The sequence below is a fragment of the Corvus cornix genome, chromosome 3, assembly GCF_000738735.6.
Source record: "Corvus cornix cornix isolate S_Up_H32 chromosome 3, ASM73873v5, whole genome shotgun sequence".
NCBI lineage: Eukaryota > Metazoa > Chordata > Aves > Passeriformes > Corvidae > Corvus > Corvus cornix.
The window spans coordinates 36,694,583-36,717,546 of NC_047056.1; the positions used below are offsets into that span (position 1 = coordinate 36,694,583).

General features: G+C 48.9%; 1 protein-coding gene across 3 annotated transcripts; it reads left to right on the top strand.

Annotated features, from left to right (window-relative positions):
* Positions 1-4: 4 nt before the first annotated feature.
* Positions 5-22,267, top strand: ABCC10 (ATP binding cassette subfamily C member 10). Of its 3 annotated transcripts, XR_005604263.1 has the most exons (23): positions 5-104; positions 6,500-6,696; positions 7,649-9,017; positions 9,196-9,423; positions 9,620-9,776; positions 10,488-10,627; positions 11,100-11,179; positions 11,327-11,498; positions 12,500-12,598; positions 12,827-13,016; positions 13,378-13,455; positions 13,840-14,031; positions 14,455-14,590; positions 14,969-15,164; positions 15,903-16,246; positions 16,405-16,574; positions 16,878-17,038; positions 17,457-17,710; positions 18,021-18,166; positions 18,637-18,734; positions 18,933-19,045; positions 20,473-20,655; positions 21,024-21,113. XR_005604263.1 is itself a non-coding variant. In XM_010391670.4 (22 exons), exons 2-22 carry the CDS (start codon positions 6,536-6,538, stop codon positions 21,157-21,159), a joined length of 4,620 nt encoding a protein of 1,539 aa, XP_010389972.3. In that variant the 5' UTR covers positions 6-104; positions 6,500-6,535; the 3' UTR covers positions 21,160-22,267. The 3 variants fall into 3 exon arrangements, 2 of the variants coding, with proteins under 2 accessions (XP_010389972.3, XP_010389971.3); XM_010391670.4 differs by lacking the exon at positions 20,473-20,655 and having other exon boundaries at positions 6-104; positions 21,024-22,267; XM_010391669.4 differs by lacking the exons at positions 5-104; positions 20,473-20,655 and adding an exon at positions 5,783-5,946 and having other exon boundaries at positions 21,024-22,267.
* The last annotated feature ends 697 nt before the right edge of the window (positions 22,268-22,964 follow it).

The following is a 22,964-nucleotide window of genomic DNA, read 5'->3' on the forward strand; positions in this document are numbered from 1 at the left end:
GCGGGAGGCGGTGCCTGGGGACGCCCGTACAAAATGGCGGCCGCGGGGGTTCCGTCAGGTGTGGTGTGGTGGCAGCGGGGGCTGCTGCCGCGTTCGACTGTGCGGTGCGTCTTTGCCTCCCTCCGCGCTTCGGTCCCCGGCGGCCGTGACAGGGGCACGCTTGGCTTTGATGGCTTTTTGTTATTTGGGTTCTTTTGTTGTTGTTGTTTGCTTGCTTGTGTTGTTTTTTGTTCCCCCATACACACACACGCACTGTGCTGTGGAGCTGGTCGGTACGGGTGTTGTCCTCAAGCAGAAGTGTGTTCGAAAGCGATCCTTGCCTGATCGATCAGACGGTGCTGAGGCTGAGCCTCCAGCGCAGAAAATTCCTGAACCGATTTCTCTTGGCTGCCGGGAGCAGGGATGACAGGGTAGGAAATGGCTTCCCGCCTCCTCCCTCTCCTCACCTGACCACCTGCTGCCGACCGCGCTTAGTGCGGGGGAGTGGCTGTGACAGCTTCGGTTCCCGTGCGACGGCTGCAGAAGCGTTTCTCTTACTTGGTGCTGGGGACTGTCTCCGGAGAAGAGGAGGGTTTCCAATTAACTAAGATGGGCTAGCGGTCAAAAGAAATGAAAGCAGAGAAATTAAGGTTCTCATAAAACCCTTCAGCTTCGTTTCCAAAATCTACAAGCTTTTATATCTTGATTTGTAATTTACTTACGACATGTGAGGGCCTGTATTTGAAGAGCCAGTCGATTTTTGGATGAAATTTTGCCTGTGTGTTTGGGAATGTATTTGCTCAAACATACACACCATTTTGAAGTGTACCACTTAAGAGTAGTGGCAACAAAGAGCAGCAGGATGGTGATCTGTCTGATAACAAGATAATCATGCTGGGAGTGGTGTAGTACAACTGTATTAAGACCAAGCCGCTCTGAGGTTTTCTGAATGAGTGCATCACCACCCAGGCTCAGGAAATGCACTCAATCATCAAAATAAGCATGAGCGATATAAAGACTTATTTTCTGTTACCATTGTCCTCACCTTTCTGTCCTCTGGCTTGCAGTGTTTATCAGCGACCCTAATTCAGTTGTAGGTATTCCTGGGATAAGAATTGCATCTTTGAGGATGCCCAGCAGACTGCGGATCTGCTTCTAGCAGGAGCAATGGATGCTTAATCTGTTCCAATTAAGTACCCTAAGCAGCAGGCTCAGCAACACTCAGAGAAGCAAAACACTTCGAGATAACCACAAAATTGATATGTATGTAGTAGTTTTCCCTCTAGTTTTTCATTGTAGATCACATTCAAGTAATTTATCACTACAAGGAATTTACTGTTATCCCAAATGTGTTCTGTTTCTTTATTCAAGGAAGAACACGTTTTCATGCATTAATGTCAGGTGCCTGCATCGTACTCAGCTTCACCAACTGAAGTAAATAAAAATATCTGAGTGTAATAAAGGGAGTGAGAAAAATGGCTTGTTTGGTTTTGGACATCTCTTCCATGCTGTTGCTTTCTTTGCATCAGTTTTAAGCTATAATTTGGCTTCAAAACACAAGTGAAAAGCCACAAACCCAAGAAACGCAGCAAAACATTTTTAAAATCAGTTTTCTATAATAGTTATACATCTAATACCTAAAAACTTTGCAAAATGTTAGAAAAGGAATTTTTTTTTCTAACTTGTTTGCCTTATGTCCAAAGGAGGCCTAGAGGAGGTGTTCTGGTGGGTTTTGGTCATAGATTTTGGTGGCATTTGGAAGGTGAAAGAATCCAGATAATAAAAACTGAAGAGAAAGTTCATTAAAATGTCTTATCGGCACACCAATAAGAAAACTGCTCATGGAAGAAATTATAAAAAGAAAGCAAATACCCTATGTGTTGTGATGTCAAAAGAGTTCATAAGAGAAAAATTCCATTTGTTGGAGACTGACCAGTGCTCATTAGCATTTTGTAGCACCCTGTCATCTTACTGAGCATTGCTTTACGATTTATAATTGGAATTTATAAACTCATTTTCAACTAGATGTAGTGTCATCGTTTAACCACATGACTTACTAAGTTAAGTTTTTAAAGGGACCGGGCATCCATAGTGGGATCCAGTTAAATTATTCCTAAAATTGGTACTGAAATCTGGGCCCAGTGGTGCAGACCAAATTGAGAGTTTTCACATCTTTGGAAGAGGAAGCACTACAGTTTGTCTCAGGGATTGAAAAGGTCAGGCAAGGTCCCTTACCTGCTTTGCAGAGGTTTTTGTAACATCCCTGCAGCTGGTGCTCTAGATTCTCACTGGATGACAGAGGTGCCAGTCAGTCTGTTTTGCTAGAAGTTCAGCTTCTAAACTCCTCTTTGAAATTCCAAGGCTCATAGTTGAACTCGCAATTAGCTACTGCTTGGAGAGGCTGTAGCTAATTGGATGCTGAGGGCAATGTTGGGGTAATAAGGTGTCTGTGAATTCTCATCAGGCCCCAAATAAGAAAAGGGAGCAAATGACATTCATAAAGAACAGAATAAGAAAGGTTAGCAATAGCTTTGTATAAACAAGTAAACAGAAATCAGAATTGAATTAATTCAGGTTGGACCATCAGGTTAAGAAGCAGAACAGAGAAAAATGTAATACCTTAATTGTAATTTTTTACCTTGTCTGAGTCAAGACTAGATCCAGGGGCATGAGACAACCACCTAATGTTGAATGGCTAGGCTATGAGTAACAACAAAGACAGTTTCTGTGTTTTTATGGCAGAATTGGTGTTCTCATGAGGAGATGTGGTAGAAGATACTCCTGTCTCCTGAACTTGGCATTAATTTTTTCCCTGGAAAACAGCTCACAATATCTATCTTCTGTCTTCAGGTCCAGGCAAAGCAGCCTGTTCATGAAAAATTTTGGACTGAGCCAAGTAATCAAACCTTCCTTGGCTGTGTCGTCATGGAATTTGAGGATGGTTCAGCTGATAGCAGAGTCCTGGCTGGGAGCACAGAAAACACATCCAAACAGACAATTGCTTTCAGAGATTTTACATCTATAATTACAAGGTTGATAATTCTGAATTTAAGGCTTGTCTAGGCTGGCTTCTGTTTCAGCTCAATATTTACTTTTTGCTGGGAAGTGGAATGGGCATGCAGCCTGCACTGATTCCCTGAGTCCTGGGGTTGGTATTAAGTAATCTGTTACAAAACAAACTCATCAGAGAAGGAGAGGGCAGTCTCCCTTTGCCAGACAGCGCTTCCTCACTGGGGATTTTTCAATATAGAGGACTAACAGGCTCTGGATAGAAGACAGCGAATAAAATCTGGCCTGCATGGCCAGTGGGGGTGGATTAAATTAAACCCAATGTTGGTGGGGTTTTTTTTAAATTTTGAATGCTCTGACTTTTTTGTAATTGCCAGGTGTATGATTATTTATAGTGTGCAAGGTACTTTGTAAGCAATATAGCCACCAGCCTCTACTCCATGTGCTGCACATCTTAAATCAGTCAAATACATAGCAGTAAATGGCATTCAGGAGCAGGGGAAATAGCCAAAAGGAAGCGGAAAATGAGGAGTTCATTTCAATGAACTTCAATTCTTGCTGTGATGCTATTTAAATGCACTTATGCAGAACAGGCAAAGTGATTTCAGATTAGTTAGGGTGGATTGGTATTTTCCTGGAGTTCCTTTTTTAATACCCTTTGTGCTTGTTTTCCCATATGAGTGTAGGCAATGCTGTCTGGACCAAAAAGGAACCTGTGGCATCTGAAAGTTGTCCATCTTTCAGCTGAAGTGATAAAGTTCATGGCTTTGAACCTGAAGAAGTTAGGAGAGATGAGTAAGCAGGATGAAATGATGAGCAGCACGTGAAAAAAGAGAATGCTAAAATACAGTGTGGCTGAATGGAAAAGCTCTGAGAGTGATTAGCTCCAGGGAGAAAGGTTGTCCTTTGTTGATATCCGAGAACAACTCTGCTATCTTATTAAGACATGCGAAGTGGTTGTTTGGTTTGGGTTATGGGTATATTGGGGGGGGGGGGGGGTTTGGTTTTGGACGTTTTTTAGTTGTTTGGGTTTCTTTGTTTGTTTTCATTTGGAAATAAATAGGACATCAGAGCCATGAAATCTGAAATCAGCTTCATTTGCGTGCTGCTGAGTGCTTCAACCTCACACAACTCCTACTTGCTGTTTTGAGAGTTTGCTGCTTTCACACCATTTTCTTTGAAGGGAAGCTTCCCTGAGCAGAGAGGGCATAAAACTTACTCTCAAGGCCTCTTCCAGAAAGTTTAGTCTGGAAACCTTTGGACGACCTGTGGGGGAAAAGAGTAGACTGGCCAAATACACACCGTGTACAGTATGAGTAGCTTGCTCATGAAAGGGCAACCTTGCAGCTCTGACACACAAACTGAGATTGCTTTGCAGTGAGAAAAGATTATTAAACAAGGAGGGGAGGGGGAGAGAGAGAGAGAGACTTGCAGAAAATGCACTCTTCCCTCCTGCCCCTTTCAAGGAAACTGAGTAGAGAGTAGTGTGGCCACTGAGCTCTTGCTCTTATCTCTGCTGTTCCACACTCTCTTAGCCAGATTGCTCTGCTTTCTCAGGAATGTCACTGATATTTTCCTTCTTCAGCACCCCACTGATAACACCCATAAGCTCAGAGAATGCTTTTTGTATCTCTGGTGAGCTGCATGTTGAAAGTAAAGTTTTTTACCTGTGATGAGTTATTTACAGGGATATGCTTATTTTCCCTGGCAAGAGAGTACTGAGGGAGGGTTTGGGACAGTTGAAGCATTCAGAACATCTGCTGTAAAAATCACCAGTAGTAGCTAAAATTGCCAGGTAGCGTTGGTGACATTTACAGCATTCCTCTGTTACTGTATAATAGTTCAGAGCAGATGGGGCTGGCTGTCCTCTCCGGTTTGTTTTCTCTCATCTGGAAAGCTGTGCATTTACTGCCCCTACCCCAATGCAACATACTCTTATAGTAAAGAATGAGTGTCACATTTGGGGGTGCTGCTTGCATGTGTGTGTTCATGCTCCAGACAAACATAGTCACTGAACACAGCACTGAAACAGAGAGGATTTGTTTACCCTGTGTTACTCAGATGACTGTGTTAGATTAACATCATGATCTCTCACTGCACCAGGAGAGCTCTGCCACTGTGAGTAGGCTGATGTGTTATTGGCAAGGTGCTCTTACAGTAATGTCATTTTCGTCTTGTAGTACTGTCTCCAAGCAAAGAATGTTGTACCTGTAGAAGTACATTTATACTTGTAGAAGCACTGCCTGGGCTATACCTGTTGGTGCTGATGTTTGGATAACACAGTGGTCCATAACTATTCCTGTGCTGTTTGACACGGTGACACTGCAAGTCTGTGATGTGCATCTGGTGTCAGTCAGTGTACAAACAGTTCGGATGCTGTGAGCCAGATATCACAGAAGGAGGGGAGGGATAAGATCACCAGGAAGGAACTAGAGGAATTTTGGGGAACATCACAGTTGTTCACGGCTGGTTTTTAGTTCGGGTAATTTGTATTTTTTAACCAGAACGCAGAAGTCTGAGCGCGCTGTGCGTGCTGCCCTGGCCTGCTCTCGCCCCTCGCCTCAGCCGCAGCTCCTGCCCGGCTCCCCCTCGGCCCGGCCCCGCCCCGCCCCGCCGGGGCTGCGGCGAGTCCTCCCGGCCGCCAGGGGGCGCGCGGGGCATGCGCCGCCGGGGCAGCCGAGGTCCGCGGGGCGGGGGGCGGTGGGGCCTGCCCGTCACCGGCACGTGGCGGCCGCTGCGCCCGCCCCGGTGCGGCTGGGAGGTCCCCGGGCTGGCGCCGGCGCGGGCCGCTGCCGGGGGCCGCTGGACGGGGTGGCGGCCGCGGTGCTGCAGTGCCCGTGCCCCCGCCTGCTGCCGAGCTCCGTGCGGCGCCCGGCCCGTGGCGCTCAGCCGGCCCCGGGCTGGAGATGGGACGGGCTGGTGCGAGCAGAAATCTTTGTAAAGCCGAGGCCTTCCCAGGTGTGCTCCAGTCCGCGGGGCGGCACACAGAGGGGGCTGGTTCGCCAGTCCTGTGTAGCTTAGGGGTACCGCCTGCTTCTCTGGATGCGCACCAGCATCCTCCCTTACCATCTGGGGAATGTTTCGTGTTACATCCTGCCTTAGGAAGTACCATGGTGGGAAGTGTTGTCAACATGGAGATACAATGAATAGGTTATTGTTTAAGCAGCTCAAAATATTTTTCATACCGATGTACAGAAGGGAAAATACTTCCTTATACTACTTACAAAGGATAAACTCGTCACGGGAAAAAAAAGTCAGCCTGGAAATAAGCTTCAGATTCACGGGGCATTGCAGTCCCGGGGTGATTTAAGGGAGCAAACAACATAATTTAAGCTGGAGCTTGATCATTTCATGAAGTAGATAATATGATAGTGAGTGAACAATAGCCGGGCTTGGACTATGACCCAGGAAGTTGCTTCTAGCTCCATGTTAATTACTCATCACACTCCGTCTTGGACTGGAGCCGTAGTTCTCATGGTTTTTACCTCATGCTGCTTTTTCTTTACCCTAGGACATCCTGACTCTCACACTGAATTACCAACAAAGGATGGAGAACATCCTGGCTAGTTTGTGTGGGACCAGCCCAGAAGATCCACTCCCTGTGTGGGTTCGCGGCAGCATTGGCCATTGCTTTAACCAGCTGACATTGAATGTGATTCCTCATGTGATCCTTGCAGTGGTCAGTGCCTGCTTCCTTGGCACTCCGAGGTATGACAACTGACTTGTCTGACTCTTGATTATTATGCAGGACTGGAGGTGGGGTGGAAAGGCTGAAATTATTTCTCCCTATAATGTGCTGAATATGTAATTAGGGAAGGACACAATATTATAATGCTATTGTATTTGTCAGCGTCCGTCTTAATTCAGAGTACAGTGTACAGAAAGGAATCCAGAAAGAATAGAGGGGATTGTGGGCATAAAATCACAGAAAGTAATTAAAAACTATTTCAGTGAATGAGGACTGGGGAAACTGGGAGTATTCTGGGAAAGGACATAAATCCAAGGTGGCATAGAAGATGTATGTAAGGCAATAAGGAGTTCAGAGAAACCCAAAATTGTTTTTCTGTTTACCCTCTTCTGAAATTCATAAAAATTACAACATTCACTCATACTGAAAGGCCACAAAGAATCCAGTGATACTGAAGTATTTTGATGGGCAATAGATTATAGACTTTACAAGCACAACATCACTGAAACTAAGAGTGATTAAAAAAATGTTTCTAGAAGAAATATCCCACAGACAAGGAAATCAAGGATCAGAGATGTGACACAGAGAATTTCATCATCCAAAATTTGTGTTAAAGAGGTTAAATATAATTTTTTTTGCTGTTAATCCTCAAGGATTGGAGTCTAATTTGACCACAAAATATCATAGTATGCAAACAAATTTCTGTAAAGAAGTGCTATTCTTTGGTAGCATCTAAATCTCTGGTATTGACCAAAGAGTGGGCTGTATTGACCTGATGTAGTTTAGCAATGCCTACAGTCACATAAAGTTACAAATCTAGGGAGGTGTATCTGGAAGGAGGTGTATCTAGAAGGTTAAATAAGAGTGGATGTATAAACAGCAGGAAGAGGAGAGGAAGAAGGACAGTACTGACTGAGAGGTAGTGGAATTTCAGCCGTAAATTATTTCACTCTTTCGCTCTTTCTCCTCAAGGTCTGGCTCCAGTGTGCCTTGCAGGCTAAGCTGGGGATGGAGAATCGCTACCTCCTTTGTACTTACTGGCTTGTTCCTTGCTGACACAATCCCAGCCAGCATTTCCCAGCAGGAGCTGGGCCCTATGTACCTTGAAGTGCTGGCCAATGGCACTGCTGCCCTGACATGGCTGGTGCATGGCTTCGCTCTCCTCATGCTCTGCAGGTCCATTCATGGCTTTACCAGGGGCCCTGCAGCCCTGGCTCTCCTCACTCTCTTACCCCTACCTTCCTTCATCATCACACTGGTGTGGTACTGCCAGACTGGGACAGCTTGGTCCCCTGCCCACCCTGGTGCCTCCTCCAGGTTTGCCATTCTCTGTCTGCAGCTGGCCTCTCTGCTTGCCTATGTGGTCAGCTACCTCTTCCCCACTGCTGGCAGGCAGGACTTCCTCTCCATCAATCGCTCCTGGCAACAAGACCAGCCCATCTCAGAGCCAGGGATCCCAGTGCCTGACCAGCAGAGAGTGGCAGAAGATGGTGAGAGCTGGCTCTCACGCTTCTTTTACATTTGGATGAACCCCCTAATGAAGCGTGGCTACCAGCAGAAGCTGAACCATCCACAGGATGTCTATGTGCTTCCTCGCCAGCTCCAGGCTGCCAGGGTCTGTGACCGGTTCTACTCCTGCTGGCAGAAGAAGGCAGCTCTTCACCAAGCAGAGGAGGAGACAGTGTCTCTTACCAGCCCAATCATTGCTGCAGGTGACGGGAGCAGTGATGCTCCAGACAGCCCACACCATGCTCAGGAAGCTGTGCGCCTCTTGTCGGTCCTTCATGCGGCCTTTGGGCTTCGTTTCTACACCCTTGGACTTCTCAAGCTGGCTGGCAGTCTGCTGGATTTTTCAGGTCCTCTGCTTCTGAACTTGCTGGTGAACTTCATGGAGTCACGGCAGGAGCCCCTGAGCCATGGGGTGCTGTATGCCCTTGGGCTCTTTGCTGGCTCCTTCCTGGGCGCTCTCTTGCGGAACCAGTTCAGCTACGAGATGAACAAGATGACACTGATGGTGCGGGCCTCTGTCATCTCTGCCATCTACCGCAAGGCTCTGCATGTCAGCAGCACCAGCCTTGCCCGCTTCACTGTGGGGGAAATTGTCAACTTCATGAGCACAGACACCAGTAGGTTGGTCAACTTCTGCCTCAGCTTCCATGAGCTGTGGAGCCTGCCTGTCCAGCTTGCCATTACCCTCTACCTCCTCTACCAGCAAGTGGGGGTAGCCTTTCTGGGAGGTGTGGCCCTGGCACTGCTGCTTGTGCCCATCAACAAGATCATAGCTAACCGCATCATGATGAACAGCGAGGAGATGCTGAAACACAAGGACACACGAGTCAAGGTGAGGGGCAGTGGTATCTCTCTGAGTTTGTATTTTCTCCCTGCTTGTCCCAGAACGCTGGCTTCTTGGTCGCTTGTCATAATCCAAGGCAGATTAATTGAATCACAGCTGTTGAGAAAAATGCCAGAAGGGGCACACACACACATTTGCGTGATGTTCTTTTCCTCATTGCCTGCAGCTAATGACAGAGTTCCTCAGTGGCATTCGTGTGATCAAGTTTTATGCCTGGGAGAAGCACTTCAGCACCAGGATAAATGCCTGCCGGGCTAAAGAGCTGCAGAAGTCACGGGCTGTCAGTTACCTGGATGCCGTGTGCGTGTACATGTGGGCAGCACTGCCTGTTATCGTCTCCATTACCATCTTCATCACCTACGTTCTGTTGGGTCACCAGCTCACTGCCACAAAGGTGAGTAGGTAGTAGGGAGAGCTCCAAACTTGTGCACACCACAGTCTGCAGTGGGACTGCAGTCCTCGGGCATCTTCTCTGGGAAATAAACCCAGCCCATCTCTCCACAGCTCTTCAGGCTCTCTCTGGTGAAGCTGATTGGAGGATACAAGGGAGGTACTGGCTCCAACTCATGGCTGTTTGCTTACCCATGCAGGTGTTCACAGCATTGGCCCTTGTTGGGATGCTTATTCTACCCCTCAACAGCTTCCCATGGGTGTTGAATGCGATCTTGGAGGCCAAAGTTTCCCTGGATCGAATCCAGCAATTCTTTGAACTCATGGACCAGGACCTGGAAGCCTATTATGCCCTAGGTAATGGTTAAGGAAGCTGCCAGGCCTGAGACTCTGGTCAGCAGACATTCAGAGCAGAGAGCTGAGGGGCGAGGCCCAGGGGCATTACTGGAAGGCAGCTGGCTCTCACCCTGTGATTCAAGATGTTCAGTTGGGTGGAGGCAGAGTGAATACACTTAATTTCTCTTAATTTCTGTGGAAAGCAGGAGACAAGGCTATAACATTCCACTTTACCAACCATAAGCCATTGCTTGTCCCCACAGAGCCATTAGTGTTGCAGTAGAACAAGCAGCTCTGTCCTGTGATCAAAATTCTTCTGACACTGAACCCATCAACAAACTTGGCTTCACCTGGCAGAAAGGCTTGAGTGGCTGCCCCTCTCCTGAGCCATATTAGCTCCCTTTCCTTCTTTCATTGCCTTTTGCCGGCTCCCTGACATTCTTTTACCTTCAGCAATAATAAAACCAAGTTACATCCTCAGAGTGTCTCCCTGACAGCCGTGTGTATCTGGTGTGAGCTGGAGACAGAAGGGTTGGATGAAGAGATGCATAAGTTCAAGGGCAAGTCAGTAGGCAGGAGTCTCATTCTGTGGTTGGGTCAGGGGCATCATGCAGTGCCTCATCCATGGTCTCTGCATTTGAGAGTAAAGCTGATAGTATTTGTGATGCCAGGTGCCTTTAATTTTCTGGTCTTCTCATAGCAGTGCTTTGCTGTTCTGCTTTTCACTTGTAGATAGCCCTTCAGATACTGCTACTGCCATGGAGATGCAATGTGCAGCCTTCTCGTGGGTGCCACTTGAGGAGGAAAGCACCAGGCAGCCCTCATCCACAGGCACTCTGCAACTGCACATTGAGAACCTGTCAGTGAGAAAGGTGAGCAAGGACATGGGAGGTAGCACAGAAAAATGGCACTAGAGAAAAAATACTGGAACCTAGAAATAATGGAGCAGAGGTGGCATGTTTCCCTCAGTTTAGGAGCTGTGCATCAAAACCTTCTCTTGGTCAAGAGGCACAGGACAAATATTACATCTCGGAGCTGAAAGGTGCTAGGGAACATCCATGGCTTACAGACAAGAGACGAACTAGTTCCCTCTGCCTTCTGCTATTACTGCAGGAGACAACTGGACAGGGAACAGAGCAGGGCTCTGGAGTTAACACTCCTTGCAAATCTGTGTCCTGTCATATCAGGAGTCTGGTTTACCTGACAAATGTACCCAGCTGCACTGCTGAATGTGTGAGATAGCCTGTAAGGAGCTGACTGCTAGGACCATGTGTGGCTCAAGAAATCTGGACAAGCTACCCTGTACTAGCACATCAGGTTGTTTCTCTTCATTTCCCTTTGCAGGGAATGCTCCTTGGGGTTGTTGGGAAGGTCGGCTCTGGCAAAAGCTCTCTGCTTGCAGCCATCACTGGAGAGCTCATTAAGTAAGTAGCCTAAAGACTTTTCCCTGCCTGGTCCCTCCATGCCACCGCAGGTGGGGACTGTCCAGTACTATCCCAGCTTGTAGGCCATTTTGATTTGCCAACAGTTTTCCTTTGTTGCCCTTTACACCCACTTCGGTGTGCTTGCAGACAAGGTGGACGAGTGTATGTTTGTGACCTGGAGCAAGGATTTGGTCTGGCCACACAGGAGCCATGGATACAGTTTACCACTGTCCGGGAAAACATTCTTTTTGGGCAGGAATATGATGCCAGGCTGTACAAGGAGGTGCTGGAAGCTTGTGCCCTCTCCGAGGACCTGAATGTGAGTGCCTAGACTGTAAACCTGCCTGGGCCTTTTTGGCAGGCTTTTGCATCCATCCTGAGCCTCACTGGGATCAGTCTTTATTCTTTCAGGGTATAGACTGCTCTTCCAATGTCCCATCACACAGTGTTCCTCTGATCACCAAGCCCACACCATTCCCGGCATCCCCATACTTTAAGGTGTGAAGACACTCTTGTAGCACTTTGGATGGTTTCTTCTGCTGCTGAGCCAAAAGCTCTTCATTCTGGGGAGAGGAGTTTTTCTTGCAGAGCTGAATGGCTGCTGAATTGGGTTTTTCAGGCAGAATCTATCAGCAGCTGATGCTTTTTTTGGGGGGGTGGGATCAGAAGCAACTTCTTTGGAATCTGGAAGGGCTAAGCCAGTGCTTCTATCAGTAATACGCATATTCTGAATTTGAGGTTTATGACTGTATTAGCCAATAAACCTGGCTGTATGTATGGTAGGAAACTAGCCTTCTCCCAGTTTATAAGCTATACCTGGTTTTCTGAAGTGCCAAGCTTTAGCAGCTCCTGTTTGTTTCGGCTGGAGCTATGAATACTCTGTAAAGGCAAGATTTTTATTTGAGATTTAGTAGAATACACCTATGCTACCAAACTGAGAGGAGACTTATTTCCAGATACTGAAACTTGGTAGTTTTTACTGCTACACTGTTTGGAAGGACCCTGACATAATTTTGATGCAGGCACAGCTCTTGTTCTCACAGAAAATTACTGTGTGCAATTATCTTGGACCAGAAGTTGCTCTCAATGGGTAGTTCAGATGTGACCACCCTATTCTGGAGCATAAGAGATTTTCGTTGCATTAATTAAGCTTGCCAGTTATCTGTAGAACCAGTGTATAGACTGTTGCAGTGTTTAATTGTTGGTAAGGTGTCAGCCTTAGAAATTACTGCCAGAGACTGGAGAGGTGCCCCTGTGTCCTGGTTTTGAATCCCCAGCAGTTTCCTGTCCCTTTCTAAATGATTTTCTTGAATATTTCAGGTTTTACCAGCAGGTGACCAGACAGAGGTGGGTGAAAATGGTGTGACACTCAGTGGGGGACAGAAGGCTCGAATAGCCCTTGCCAGAGCCATTTACCAGGTAAATAACAAAGGAGTTACTGTGTGGCAGGTCATGCCCAGTGCTGAATCAAATCTGAAGAGGCTGGAAGCACTCAGCTGTACAGTGAGCTCTGGCAGCATGTCTTTAAAGCACATTGTGCTAGCCTAAAGGTGCTGCCGACATGGAGGCACTTGGACTTTTCTCTACAGCGCTGCCTGCTCCAGCAGGGCAGCAGCTGTATCCTTTTATGTTTTGTCCCCCTCCCAGGAGAAAGAACTTTACCTTCTTGATGATCCCCTGGCTGCTGTTGATGCAGATGTAGCCAACCATATTATGCAGAAATGCATTCTTGGAGTTCTCAAACATAAGACCAGGGTCCTTTGCACTCACAGGACTGAGCTTTTGGAGAAGGCCGACGCTTTGTTGTTGATGGACAATGGCAAAATAATTAAGACAGGTACACTGTCTGTCTTCTCAGGCATTCACTTGTGTCTTGGAATGGCTTAAGGGGATTAAGATTAACTAGCGGGGAACCCAGTGATAAAAGAGGACATTGGAGACACTGCATGTGGGCAAAGATAGGGTGGAAGAGAATGTGCAGATGTACAGATAAAACAGGACAGCCCTAGATGTGAGGAGCTGATGAGGCAGAAAAACATAACAGGAGCAAAGCCTTCAAGGGTGCAGTTGCTGTATGACATAGGGAATGTTATGAGAGAACAGAACTGGGTCATTTCAGAGCAAGAGGCAGAGGGAAGGTGGGAAGTTGTCACCTATTCCTCACAGATGCTGAAGCATTTGCATATCTCTCTTCACAGGCACACCAGCTGATATCCTGCCACTTGTTGAAGCCTTCCCCAAGTTCAAGGTTACAGACAAGGGGAATAAGGATAAAGGTCTGTCCCTGATGAGCTTGAATGTGGCTGGGGCAGCACAGCTTAGCTGACCATCCAGACAGAACTGGTACCTGATGGCTGCTGGCCTTAGAGCAGAACTCCCACTATCTTGTTCTGCTGTATATGTGGGTGGTGTATACACAGAGGGACAGGAGGCCCACATATCATTGGATATTGATCTAGAGCAGTATTTGAACCTGTTGTTCCACTTGTAGTCCAGTTTTGGATGAAGAACTGCCAGAGTTGGTGCACCTGTCTTGAAAGAGGAGAGAGGAGGGGAAAAAGTCTCCCTCATAGTTTAGACTTGCTCTGTTCACAGTAAGGAGAAACTGCAGGAAGAATTTAACATTGCACTGACCTTTGCTTTTGCATCCATTCCCACAGCCCCTAATGAACAGGGACAGGAAGAGGCCATAGAGACAGAGGCAGAAGAATCAACCCAAAATAATAATCTCATCCACAAGGAGGAAGAGAAGAAAGAAGGGGCAGTGGCTTTTCATGTGTACAAGGCCTATTGGCTGGCAATGGGCAGCTGCTTGGCAATATCAATCCTCTTCTCACTGTTCCTGATGCAAGGTGAGGCAGTGACCCAGCAGCACATCTCTCTTTAGATATTCCTCTCCTCTTGTCTCATTCCCTGGTTGCATGGAGTCCAGAAGGAAAGACGCCAGGGGTTTAAACACCCTGTAGCAGGAAGACCACTTTCCCTAAGTTAAAGTAGCTCAAGGAGCTACTTTGTTAGGGAGGAGGCACATGTGGGAACTGTACCTGGCCTCTTGCTGCTGCAGTTGCATTACTGTACCTCTGTAGCAGTGCTCTGTCGCTGCTGCAGCTCAAGGCTGTTCCCTTGCTCCTGCTCTACTGCTATCAGGGGGAAGACTAGACTGGGCAGTGAGACCATGCAAAAGTTGTCCAGCAGCTTCCCCTCCAGCTTTCCTGTTTTATATTTGCTGATTCAAAAGTTGAATTCCTCTTTATGTAGTCTGTCTTTCTCTGTAGCATCCAGAAACATCTCAGATTGGTGGCTGTCATACTGGATCTCCAGCATATCCCAGACAGCAAATACCTCTGTGATGGCCTGCTCAGCTTCCTTGCCTTCCCCAGAGCTGCTTCTCTTCTCCACTGCTGGACTTGTGTAAGTGAATCTGGTCTGGAGGAGCCAAAGGAAGCTGGAAATGCCCTTAAGTGCGTTTCCCGTGACGATCCTGGAGAGCAGGGATAGATAAACTGACCACCTTGCTTCAGGGGATGTGTGTCCACTTTGACAAAGAGAATCAAAATCTTTGATCTGATGACGTGCCCAAAAGGCTTCTGCCTGGGGCTGATGGAGGACCCCTAGCTGCATAGTAATTGGAGTATTTGTCCCAACATGCCAAAGGGGTATAACAGGAGTATCAGGCTAAAGTAGCCTGATTTCCCCTTGAATATGCTCTTGGGTTCCCATGCCATGTCTGTGAGTTTATTGTCAGGAGGACATTGGCAGATTCATAATCTTCCTCCTCGTTTTTTCCAGTTCCCCCATTCAAGATCTGGACAACACCCCAGCCCCTTTCAATGGCTCAGTGGATGTGAATTTCTACCTGATAGTTTATGGGAGCATTGCAGGGGCCAACTCCCTCTTCACCATTGTTCGGGCGTTCCTCTTTGCTTACGGCGCTCTCCATGCTGCCGCTGTCATTCACAACCGACTGCTCCAAAGGGTTCTAAAGGTAATGGGCAAAAAGTCCAGAGCAGGCTGAGGCTCCTGCAAGCTGACATTCTTCTCATAGCTAGGAGTAATGGTGCAGGAGATAGACTAAGGTTTCTGTTGGTATTGACTGGTAGGACTGTATGCAAAAAGGGCTGCACCACAGCCAGTAGAAGGGGCCAATGAGCTGGGGTTCAAGATGTGTCCTGTTCATTCCATGGAAGGATGTTTTATGGCTCCCACCTGCATCTGTTCACTCATTAGGCTTAGATGTATAGCCAAGATGAGGGCTAGTTGAGTCAAAGGAGCTTTTGCAGGATCGTGAGTTCAGGTTCAGGTGAGAGTGGAAGGAGTCATTTAAGCAAGATCTAGGGCTGATGCTGGCATGTGCCAGTTAACTTTATGTCTTCAGCTTCCTTGGGTCCTCAGGCTAGAGTTAGGATTAGGGCATTGGAAGTCTTGATTAGAGGCTAGATTTGCCTGGCTGCTGTTGGGCTAGTATGGCATCTGAGTGCCTGCTGTCTCAGTAGCTGTCTGCCATTTGCTACAGAGGGAATGCTTCCTTCTACCATGCAAACAGCATGAGTTGTTTGGCTGCTAGTGGATGCTGGCTTTGGAGGCTGAGGTAAGGAAGTGGGTTGTGGTGGCTACCGTGTTGTGGCCTTATCTGCTCCCCTTGTGCTGCTCTCCTGCACACTATTCTGTGGTTGGATCTCACTGCAGCTGACTGGCTCTTACTTTCTGGTTCCTTTATCGCCAGGCCACAGTCACCTTCTTTGACAGCACACCAACAGGCCGGATCCTGAACCGCTTCTCCTCAGACCTGTACTGTGTGGATGACAGCCTGCCATTTATCCTCAACATCTTCCTGGCCAATATCTATGGGCTCTTGGGTATGCTGGTGATAATGACCTATGGCCTCCCTTGGATTGGTCTGGTCTTACTCCCTCTGGCTGTAGTCTACTTCTTCATTCAGCACTATTACCGATGCACATCCCGGGAGCTCAAGCGCCTGTGCAGTGTCACCCTGTCTCCCATTTACACCCACTTCTCAGAGACCCTCTCGGGACTGAGCAGTATCAGAGCCATGCGGGCAACAAAGAGGTGAGCAGAAAGCACGAGCACCCAGAGAGACAGAGCTTTGGCTTTATAGGCCAAGGCCTTCCTGGTGTGAGACTGGTTGTAGCATGGCTGGAATGCCCTTGGTCTGGACAGCAGGAGTGGAATTTGAGTGGTGCAAACCTCTGTTGTGTGCCTGACAGGTTTGAGTTGGAGAATCAGCTGCATCTGGAGCAGAACCAGCGCTGCCTCTTCGCCAGCAACACAGTGATGGTGTGGCTGGACATCCGCTTGCAGATGATTGGGGTTGCTGTGGTTACTGCAATTGCAGGAATTGCCATCATCCAGCACCAGAAGCAGCTGGGAAATCCAGGTAGACTGCCAGGGATTGATCTATGTCTACTCCTAGGCTGTGGCCAAGGGGTTCCTCCTCTCCCGGCCCAGAGCTACACATTTTCCTACACTGGGATAAGATCCAAAGCTCCTGCTCCCTGTCCCTATGCAAGTCACCCACAGTGTAGTGCTTCAGCTCCTGTCTCTGCTCCTGTGTGTCTCCAACCTCAAGTGTGACCCCAGACGCCAGAGTCCTGACTTTCCTTTGGGTTTTTGTCTGCCCACCAAGATGCCAGCTCTTTCCCTGCCAGTGATATTCTTACTTATGCTTTTGTCCTCACAGGACTTGTGGGCCTGGCACTCTCATACGCCCTGTCTGTCACAAACCTACTCTCAGGCCTCATTGCCAGTTTCACTCACACAGAGATCATGATGGTGAGTGTGGAGCGGACAGAGGAGTATACCACAGACATCCCCATGGAGCCTCAGGATAAATTGGTCCAGGTAAAAGCTCAAATGTGTTATCAGGTACTGGCCCATCTTCTGGCTCTGTGCCCTGCACTTGCCCCCTAGGGAGATCACAGGGTTCCACTGAATGGGTAGATGGCCCTCACCACAGAAACCACCTTGATCACTCATCTTTTACCAGTATATCTCCTGGGGAGGATGAATCTCTGGCAGGAACTGGTGAAGGCTGAAGTGATGGGAAGAAGTAGGGAAGCAGAACGGGTGCTAGATACAAGCTGTGACATAAAAACAAGCCTAGGAGTGGGCGGGAGGTGGGACTGGCCTGTGTGTGGGTTCTGCTCAGAAGCCAAGCAACCATCTACAGGGAGGGATGGTGCTTGGACTCGCGGGAGCTGATGCTGAAGATGACAATCAATCACTATCATACCCTTTCTCACCTGTGTATCCCTCTTAGGTTTCTGCTGACTGGCCAAGCCAGGGGCTTGTGGAGTTCCAGCAAGTGGTCCTGGCATACAGAGCAGGCTTGCCTAATGCACTTGATGGCGTGAGCTTCACTGTTTACCCTGGAGAGAAGCTGGGGATTGTGGGTCGCACAGGATCTGGGAAATCCACCCTTTTCTTGGCCCTTTTCCATATGGTGGAGCTGAAATCAGGCCGGATTCTCCTGGATGGTGTTGACAGCCAGCTGGTGGGCTTGGAGGAGCTGAGGTATGGCTGAACAGAGTGAAGGGTAGCTAATGGTGACCTAGAACTGTCAGTGGCTGGATGCCAAAGTAAAGAGTCAGGAGCAAAGGATGCACTGTCACAGCACCCTCTTTTCTGATTGTGGCAGCTTTTTATGAGTTTCTCTGTTGTTTCTCAACAGTTGTGCTAAGGAAACCAGGCTGAATATGTGACCCATGTCTCTGTGCCTCTAAGATTTGTAGCAAGCTAAGACACCCCATGAAAAAAGAAATAGCAGACCTTTGCTTTTCTGCAGAACCCACCCCATGAGCCCTCAGCTCTTGTTTGCTTGCAGATCTAGGCTGGCCATCATCCCCCAGGATCCATTTTTGTTCAGTGGCTCAATCAGAGAAAACCTGGACCCCCAGGGAAAATGGACAGATGCTGAGCTCCGCGAGGTGCTAGAGCAGTGCCACCTGTGGGATGCTGTTACTCAGATGGGTGAGTTGGAAACCAGTGAGAAGCAGCTGATGAGTGGTGTTTCTGGGAAAGGAGAGAAGGCCTTAGCTCAGGCAGGGAGCTGAGGAAAAGCGGCCAGGTGGATGCAGTAGGCAATGGGTTAGGCAAAGTCACGCTAGGATCAGAGTAGGAACAGGTCAGTGGGACCCAGTGGCATTCCATGATATTTAGAGGCAAATGGACTGGCAGGTGATGGATTGGGTGGCAGAATCTTGCTGGTAAGACCAGGCCTCAGTGGGTGTTAGAGGACTACCTGAGAGATAAGCCAGGCCTTAGTTCTAAGGGAACTGTGCCAGATGTTGCTTGTGTCTAAGTGTAAAGGCTCCAGTTGCTAAGGCCTAGGCCTGAGCAGAGTTGGGATTTTCTGTGCTGCTGGGAAAACCTTGGACTGGTGGAACTGTTTACGGCCCTGTGCAGGTGATGCAGATGATTGCTGATCTTGATCCCTGCAGGTGGACTGGACAGTGAGCTGGGAGAGAGGGGAAAGAGTCTGTCTGTGGGACAGAGGCAGCTGGTGTGTCTGGCCAGAGCCCTCCTGACGCAGGCCAAGGTGAGTGCACTGCCTCCATCGAAGCAGGGGAAGGGTGAACTGCTGGCAGCTGTCTGGGGACAGCAGAGGGGAGCACTGCAGAATTGGAGGTGTAATGGGAACAGACATCCTGTGCTAACTCCTCAGGCTGTCTCTAGGCAGGGAGTGGGGTCTCTGCTGTGGTTCCTGGGAGCTCCCTTCACTCTCTGTCCCCGGCAGGTGCTGTGCATCGATGAGGCCACAGCCAGTGTGGATCAGAAGACAGACCAGCTGCTGCAGCAGACCATCCGCCAGCGCTTCGCTGACAAAACTGTTTTGACGATTGCTCACAGGTAAGGAGGAAGCAGCACTCTGTGCCTAAAGTCATCCTACCACTCACAGGGACAGGTGGCTGCACATGCCATGCCTGGGCCTCAAGGCTGAGCAGGGAGGTCTCTGTGATAAGCTTTTTCAAGTGCCAAAGCTGGACCTTGCCTTTTGCCTTTTCTGCTGGGAAAGGGGAAAATGTTGTACCCAGAAGTTGGTGTCAGCAAAGGGCAAAATGCCGCATCATATCACACATTTCTCTTCCTGAGCACTGCCTGCTGGGATCTGTAGGGCAGGTGAATCCCACCTGTGGTTCTGCCAAATTAGGGCTAGGAGTAATGGAGAGCTATCGTATGGAAAGGGCAGTGTGGAGACCGGGGAGGAGCAGGTGTCCCTGGCTCAGTAGAGGGCAGTACAGGACAGCCGGCAGCGAAGGGCTGCAGCCAGCTTCTGGATAGTTCTGTCTTCCAAAATCCTGACTTTTAGTCCCAGCCTGCACCTGATGCCAGCAAGACAGACACCGCCCAGGCAGGACAGGACAACAGTGATTGCCCCACATCTGAGAGATTAAGAGTAGAGTCAGTGGATGGTTGCAGCCAGAGGGAGGAGGGCACAACATGAATACTGCAGAGAAGGGATGGATCAGCATTAGGTGGTGTTCTCTGCTCTTACTCTTGCCAAGTGGAGGAGAATTTGGAGGAGGGTTATACAATCGTATGGAGGGTGTTTTCAAAGCACAGAGGTTACCACAAAAATAAAAATCAAATGAGCAGGTGGCAGGGGCTGGTGTCCTGCTGCACAGAAGTGGGAGTGATGGATGACAGGCAGGGTGGGCTGGGCCTGGCAAGAGAATCAAGTGGGTCTTGTTAAATACATCATGTAGGAGGGAGGCAGGAACAGTGTGAAGGGAATGTGGTTCATACACTAGGGATATTAGGCATAAATAGAGTAGAAGTGCAAGGGCACTGTGGGCTGAGGTGTGTGTTTGGGTTGGGTGTGGGGAGGCCACCTTTGATGGGGGAGTAATTAAAGAGGAGAAACAGCAGAGGAAGGAATGGCAGAAGGCAAAACAGCAAGACTGAGTTGAAGATGGTCCCAGCCCCGCTTCCACTGGGATGAAGAGCAGTGGGGGAGAGCAGTAGGGGGAGAGAGGTGATGATGGGGTTGTTTTGTATCCATGGTTCTTCCATACCATTCAGCTTTGTGTGAAATCCAGGATGGGAAGTGACTCTGAACTTGTCTCTTGCCCTCCCAAGTCATTTTCAGTGCTGCAGCTTGCACTCTCTTGGGGATGAATGTGTAACCAGAGTTCTGAACTCCATAGTGCCTTTTACCAGCTCAAATCCTGTGCTGTGTCTTCCTTGTGACTTGCAGCTCCGTAGGGCTGTAGTTTCACAGTGAATAGTGCCTGACTGTGCAAAGACATTCCCGCTGTCTTGTCTTCCCTACCCAGGGCCAGAGGTTGCTGCTCTGCTGGCAGTCTGGGCAGACCTGGGCACATTTGTGTGCAGTGGGTCCTGTGGTTGGCTGGCTGGCAACTACAAATCCAGTGGTGGTGGTAGCATAAGCAAAGATGCCAGACTGCAAGTAACAGCTGACGCACAAGTCCATTTCTGCTGCCCTCGGGAGGTGGCAGGTGAGGAGGTGTTGGGGCAAATGGAAGCAACTCACTAACCTCTGTGGGGATGGAGACATTTTGTGCAACCCCAGAATCAGGCATGCTCTGAGCTTCCCCTCCACAGAACTTCCCTCTGTACTCCTAGTGCCCTGCCATGCCCAGCAACTGGAAGGCATCATGGTGCTCTCCTAAGAGGTGCTGCATTTCAGCAGTGAGCAGAGGCTCTCTAGGGAGCTGCACTGCACTGTGACCCTGAGTGCAGAGGGAGATCCTCCACAGCTCCTAATGCTGGGCATGTCTTGGGCCACCCTTAACAGCAGGGGAAGCAGTATCCAGAGCTTCTCCTCAGATCCACCAACGTGTGTCCTGGCATTTGTTGTCCACAGGCTGAACACCATCCTGGACTCGGACCGCGTGCTGGTGATGCAAGCTGGGAGAGTGGCAGAGCTGGATTCACCCGCCCACCTAAGCCAGAAAGATGGCTCCTTGTTCCAGCATCTCCTGCACAGCAGGCAGCAATGACCTCCCTCTTGCACTGAGCCTAGGCAGCCCTTCTGGCTCAGTGCCTTGCTCTCCTCTTACCTCAGACACTAGTCCTGTCCCTGCAGGGCCAGGAGCTGCTGAGGTGAGGGATGGGCTTATTCCTGCCTGCAGCAGCAACTGTGTGTCCTTAGGGATGGGAGCATGGCACTGTGGCCTTTCCTTTAACAGTGAAGATGCAAACTGCTGTTTAGAGTCATGCAGGCCTGGTTGGTGGGATCCTGCTCCCCTCCAAGGCTTCCCTTTGAGATTACAGAGGGATTTTCTACTCACTGAAGAATCAGTAACTCCTAGTTTGAGACTTAGTCTTACATAGGCAATGTAAAATAAAGTGGAAATATCCTTGTGAAGCTGTTAATTCAGGTCCTTGGCGCTTTTCCTCACCACACACGTATTTCCTTGTGAGATACAAGAGTGGTGCCTGCTCTGCACAAAGACAACCTACCTACTCTCTATTATTCCCCGAAGGCCTTTCCCAGCCCAGAAGGTTGCACCCAGGGACCTTGCTGCTTTTCCTCTGGTTTTCAGTGGAGAAGGCCTTCCCCTGAAGGGGCCAGAATGCAATTGCATTAAAGGCCTCTAAGGCTAGTTTATTTCAAGACCACTCCTTCAAGGGGAATTCTCTATCCCTCCTGCCATGTTCCCAGCTGCACAAACCCACAGCTGCTTTCAGTTTTAGGATCTTGCTCTTGCCATGGGCACCTTGGACTCAGTCTTGGGTTTTGCCATTCTTCCCAACACTTGTAAGGCAATGCCTAACCCCCACCTTTGCTCTGCTGTCCTGAGATACATGCCATTCCTTTCCCTGAGGCTGTAGGAGCCATCCCCATCCCTGCAGACGGAGAATAAGGCAGGACAACTCCTGTGCCACAGTCTGGGTTTGCATTCTTGAGGCAAGTGATGGAGAGACTCATCAAGAACAAGTTGCTGATCTACTTGGATCTGCTGAGAGCAGAAGGTTGGTGTTCAGAGGTCCCTTGCAACCTAAATTGTTTTATGATGCTCTGATAACACTGTTTCTGGGCTTGTACTTGTTTTATTTGATAAAGGTACATCATCCATCCGTGTATTAAAAAAATAATCTTTCTGATGAAGCTTCAGTCCCCTCTCCCAGCTCTCCCTCCTGCCTGAGTGGTCACTTCTTGGCTCTCTTTACACCACCTTGAACACAGCTCTGCAACCCTACAAGCCAGTAGTAGAGTTTGGCTTGAGGGTGGTTTGCCCCACTGCTTAGCCCTCTGTGCCCATGAGGAGGCACAGAAATTCCTGGTCCTGGGAGAGAGACACTGCTTGCTGCACACCAGACCAGCACTGGCAGGAACAGACCTAGTACAAAAGCTAAGTGACCTGACCATCTACTGCCTCTTAGCCATGCTTCAGCAACAGTGGAGAAGGCAGTTTTGTGTCTGCTTTCTGTGTTCATCCCAGGCTCAGTAGCCTGTCCTCACATCCACTGTGGGGAGTTTAGCCTTTATTGTATCGAGAAACACTGCAATGACTGGTTTGAGGTTAGAGCCAGCTGCCTGCCTCAGGGTGAATGGGAGAGGAAAGGAGGACCTGGATCCTGTATTGCTCCTGAACCAGCCACAGTACAGCCTTGTCCATCTCCAGCTTCACCTATGAGGACATATGAGAAGGACCAGCTTAGGCCCAGAGGACCCCAGAGGAGAACAAATAGTGAGGCAGATGTGTGCACTGCAGAGGCAAAGAAGCTTGGTCATTTGTGGCCAGACCAGAAAGGACGGCTTGGTAAGTGGGTCAAAAAAGACCCCATAATCATCAGGGGG